Source organism: Etheostoma spectabile, chromosome 23 (assembly GCF_008692095.1).
Source record: "Etheostoma spectabile isolate EspeVRDwgs_2016 chromosome 23, UIUC_Espe_1.0, whole genome shotgun sequence".
NCBI lineage: Eukaryota > Metazoa > Chordata > Actinopteri > Perciformes > Percidae > Etheostoma > Etheostoma spectabile.
This window is the reverse complement of record NC_045755.1, coordinates 18,283,627-18,288,251: the sequence shown is the minus strand read 5'-3', so window position 1 is coordinate 18,288,251 and position 4,625 is coordinate 18,283,627. Positions and strand designations below refer to the sequence as shown.

Genomic DNA, 4,625 nt, shown 5'->3' with positions numbered 1-4,625 from the left:
CTACATCTTTGTTTATTTCGTATTTTTGGTACTCTGATTTATACATACAAATAACAAATACAGGAACTTTTTTTCACAATGCATATAATCTGTGGGCAGGAAGTCTTGCAGGTGATCAAATGTGGGAGTGCATGTATGTGTGTGTGTGTGTGTTTGTGTGTGTGTGCGTGTGTGTGTGTGTGTTTGTGTACGTGCGCACGTCAACACAAACCAATTGCCCGAGACCTATAGCACATCCAAAAAAACAAAAAACAAAAGTACAGATGCCTGCAGCCGGAGGCGCTGACTCTCTGCAAACTTAATGCAACACAATTCACGCAGGCGAAAACTGAGGCCTGCCCTTTCTCAAAAGTCTTCTCCCCTCCTCCTCCCTTTTTTCTTTCCTCTGAGACTCGGAGGCGTCCTCTCCTCACTCATCTGGCGGCAAGTCTCTCCTACTGCTGCAACTCGTACCCTTCTCGTCGTTAGCTGCCCCGGGGCATGTTTCCTTTTTTTATTCTTACTTAATTAAAAAGTCTTCATTAAATGTACTGTATTTCATACAATTTGTACAAATATATTCAACGTCTGTCTCTCCTCAACTCCGGCAAGAAGAAGAAGAAGAAAAAGTAGGGGGAAAGAGGAGCGGGGGTTCCTGTTACACAGGTGCAAGGTGAAGAGAGGCGGGTTTGGAAATTTCGGGAGAGGTCGTTGTAAAGGTTTTTTTTCATGTCTGTTTTTGTGATGTTTGTGTGTGGTGGAAAAATGGCTTTTTGTACACAAATGGAGCTCCTTATCATGTGGATCAGCTGGGAGGACAGCCTCTATGTGGTGGCGGCGGCTTGGGGAGAAAATGTCTCTCCCTGGTTGGAGGAAAACAAAATCTCCCCCTTCCCCCCTCCCCCACCCTTGGAGGTCAGTGCGCCCCAGTCAAGTCAAGTCTGCAAAGCATTCAGGTACATTTGGATGTTATAAAAATAAGATACAACTGAGGACAAAGGTAGCCGAACCATGTCGTTCTCGCACCGCAGCTCGGCAGTGGGACGGGGGGGGGGGGGGGGGGGGGGAGGGGTGAAGGGAGGTTGGGGGCTTGGATCGGGCCGAGGATCAGTTAATTTGTCTTTTTAGGATATGGAAGCAGGCCAGCAGAGGTACCGAGGGATATGGAGGTGGCGAGGCTGAGGGTTAAGGGGCTTGTGCAGCACAGGGAGGTCTAACCCATGGCTGTGACCATACTGGAAGGGTGGTGGGGGGCAAATGATGGGTGCATGGGTGTGGGGGTGGTCAGCATGTGGCCGGAGTGCGAGAAGGGAGGGAAGGACGACATGTGGCGGGACAGGGCGGCCGGGCTGAAGGAGCTGCTCTTGTCCATCAGGCTCTTGGAGAAGTCGTCCATACCGTCCTGGGACTTTTTGCTCTTCTTGGACTTGCTGGACATCTTCCTGTTCCTGGTCTGGATGCCTTCCTTCTTCATGGTGAGAGGTCGGTTGATCTGCTCTCGAAAGGAGACAGAAAAGATAGCAGATTAGTATTTTGTCGCAATATATGCCGTGGCGTTGTGTTCACATGCAAGATAGAAATCTTAAAAGTGGAGATTTCGAAATTGAAGACATTCGTAGCTGTTGCTCCGTTTGCACTGAGCTACTCAATGAAAAAAAGAAACCTTTAGTGGAAGAGTGTCACCAAGTTTCAAAGTAAGTAAGAAAATGTGGCACACACAGAACTTTTACTTTCTTTGATCCAGGTTTTGGGGTTTTTGGGGAGACATAATGATATGTAATGGAGTCCCATTTCAGGCATATTGGCTGTCCCATCCTGAAACACAAGATGTTTTATATACTCTGTGGTGTGTGTGTGTGTGTGTGTGTGTGTGTGTGTGTGTGTGTGTGTTGGGGTGGATTTAAATGTTGATTCATTGAAGCTGAACTGTATCTGAGGATGTGACTGTGCCAGAAAGAAAGAGAGAAAAAGGAAAGATGGAGAGAGTGTGTGCCGAACAGAGACGGAGAAGGGTCTGGCAGCTGATGCCGACCACAGAGACACATGGCCACGACGACCGCCAGCGTCGGCCAAGTCCTCCTCTCCACCCTCCTCCTCAACCGCGCGGCCGTCTCTTGGCCAAAATGGCCCCAGCTGCCGTATTCCAGCATAGGTTTAGCCGGGAATGAGAGCTGGGATGATGGAATTCCGGCTGTGGGCCGGATTATGAGGGGAGGTGGATGAGGCCGGCTGGTTTCCTGATCTTTCTGAGCTGTTCTTCTCAGGGAAATGGGAGCAGGGAGTTATTCCTCGCTTTCTTGCACTGTCTGAGACATTGGCCTTTTTTTCACTGACTTTTTAAGCAGAGTGGCCTCAATGATTAGCAAAGATCTGTGCCCTCCCCCACAGTGATGTGGTTTCAGTCTCTAACATGTGGCTTCATACTGGGTGACTTTCTCTGCCTTGTCGGCCTTGCTTCCAGCTCTGAAGCATGCTACGCCCACCTTATGTTGGTCAGGCCTTCGCTCTTTGATGCTGTGATGTGTACTGTCTCAAAGAGGAAGCCTTGGGACCCTGGCCGCCGCCGCCACCCCGGCTCATCAAACAAAATCCAAGCTAATGTGTTTGAGTCAGTGACGACGGCAGAAAACACAACGCAGCCCCTAACATCCTCTCCCCCAGCAGCAGCAGCAGCTAACCAACTGAAACCTCAGCCCCTGTAGGTGTCAAAACTGAACACACTGTACTTCACTCAGAGATCTTTCAGATCTTAACCCCTCATTACTGAGGAGAGGCAGACTGTGTTTTAGGTGTTAACATGTTTGTGGCAACAAACATTTTCACAAGCTTTTTTTTCTAAGCCAAAGCGTACGGTACAACAGCCTGCTACCATCAGGTGTTTTGGGACATCGCACACACACACACACACACACACACACACACACACACACACACACACATACACACATACACACATACACATATGCAAGGAATTTGCTAAATTCTCCATGAATAATGTGGAATTGGTTTCAAAGGGAGCAAACCCCAACAGAAGTCTGGATTTACCAAAATAAACTCATTTCACAATTACGCCGAGGTCGAGGTCAGTTCAAATGCTAATATGTGACTGGGAAATATTATTCTTCTCTACCTTAAACCTTGGTCTGATCTGTTTCTGCACTGCCTAACTATCTGCCAAAAGTAACATGGGAAAATGATTTAACAGGGAGCGCTTGCGTGACAAGCAGGGCAGCAGAGCAGGATACTCTTCCCCTTACACATGGAGATATAAGCAACCTTTATCAGTTGTCTGTGGGGGGGGGTCTTACCTACATGTGGCCTGAGAGCAGTTAGCCTGCTTATTATTATTATTATTATTATTATTATTATTATTATTATTATTATAAATGGTTTCAACTTACAATGGCCGTTTGATTAAAAGTGACAGCTTTGTGCACAGGAGAGGGAGAGAAAGGGAGAGATAAACGAGTCCCTGGGGTTTTTCAGATTGAGGATGTGAAATGATGTGGTGAGGCGCTAACCAACCCAAAACGAATCAGGCGGATTGGTGGTCAGGGAAGGGGGGGGGGGGGGACTCCAAGTCCCTGGCGCGCATGAAACCAAAAGGCTAGAAATGGGAAGAAAAAAAATATCCGGCCTGGAAATTAATCGAATTTTAATTAAGCCCTCTTCTTTAATATTCAAAATCAAGGCGGCTGCGGGCTTAGTTCACTTCGGTCTTACACATTTGAGATTCACACTTACTGCCAATAAATCATATTAATTCTACATTATTTGTTATCGCCTTGCCCCGGAAATTCTCTGCAGGGACAAGTCCGATCAAATATTCCGAGGAGGAGGGGAAAGGTGCCCAGCAGGACGTGACGAGAAAGAAGAGGAAGAAAGAGGGTGAGGAAGATGGAGCTGAAGGAATACATATTAAGTGCGGCTAGGGTGATATCCTAGGAAGGTTTATTACTTACATTGTGCAGTTTATAGTACAGGCCGCAGGCGTTACACACCGGGTCCCCGTTGGCGTTTCTCCGCCACAGCGTCGTCGTTGTCGTCTGGCAGTTTGCGCATGACGTCCCTGCCCGTCTGGCTGCGGACTGCACAACACACACACACGCCAAAGAACGTCACATCACCACGTAATAACCCGATCAACATGAAGCTTTATTCTGACACATTTAACACCAAGATTCAGAGCTGCCATTCCTGCAGAAAGCGTGATTTTTTTTTTTTAAGTACTGAAATGAGGATGGAAATTTGGCGTTTTATTTGGGCACTTGACCAGGATATAAGGAAAAAATATGGGATTTAATTAGATAAATTTGGTGTTTTTTTAAGATGTCTGTGTGCTATTTGGGCAGCCCTGTATACATGGCGTCTTGCATAGTGGCCTGCTACATCTCTAGCCATACATGCAATAAAGACAAGGCCATTTCATTTCCTTTCACTGCACTTTAAATGCATTCTTTATTCTGCATTCTTATTTGGAAAGCTGAAAATAGTTTAAAATTACGACAGAAATACCAAAAACAGAGCTGCTTTCACTCTAAAAATAGCGTCATAGAGCACATACCTCCTGGAGAATAAATATTTACAGAAGACATAAAAGCAGTGCCTTGAAATGGGAGAGCTATTAAATCTGATTACCCCCCCCC

General features: G+C 46.7%; 1 protein-coding gene across 8 annotated transcripts in view; it reads right to left on the bottom strand.

Moving 5' to 3' along the window:
* Positions 1-475: 475 nt before the first annotated feature.
* gata3 (GATA binding protein 3) overlaps positions 476-4,625 on the bottom strand; it is a 15,812-nt gene continuing 11,662 nt past the window's right edge. For 7 of the 8 annotated variants that reach the window (XM_032504838.1, XM_032504839.1, XM_032504843.1 and 4 more), the window contains 2 exons: positions 3,942-4,067; positions 476-1,471 (listed from right to left, as the gene is read on the bottom strand). In XM_032504838.1, the coding sequence (XP_032360729.1) occupies positions 1,193-1,471; positions 3,942-4,067 (405 nt within the window). In that variant the 3' untranslated portion in view covers positions 476-1,192. Of the gene's footprint in view, positions 1,477-3,941; positions 4,068-4,625 lie in introns of all 8 variants that reach the window. The other variant, XM_032504845.1, reaches the window with a different exon arrangement.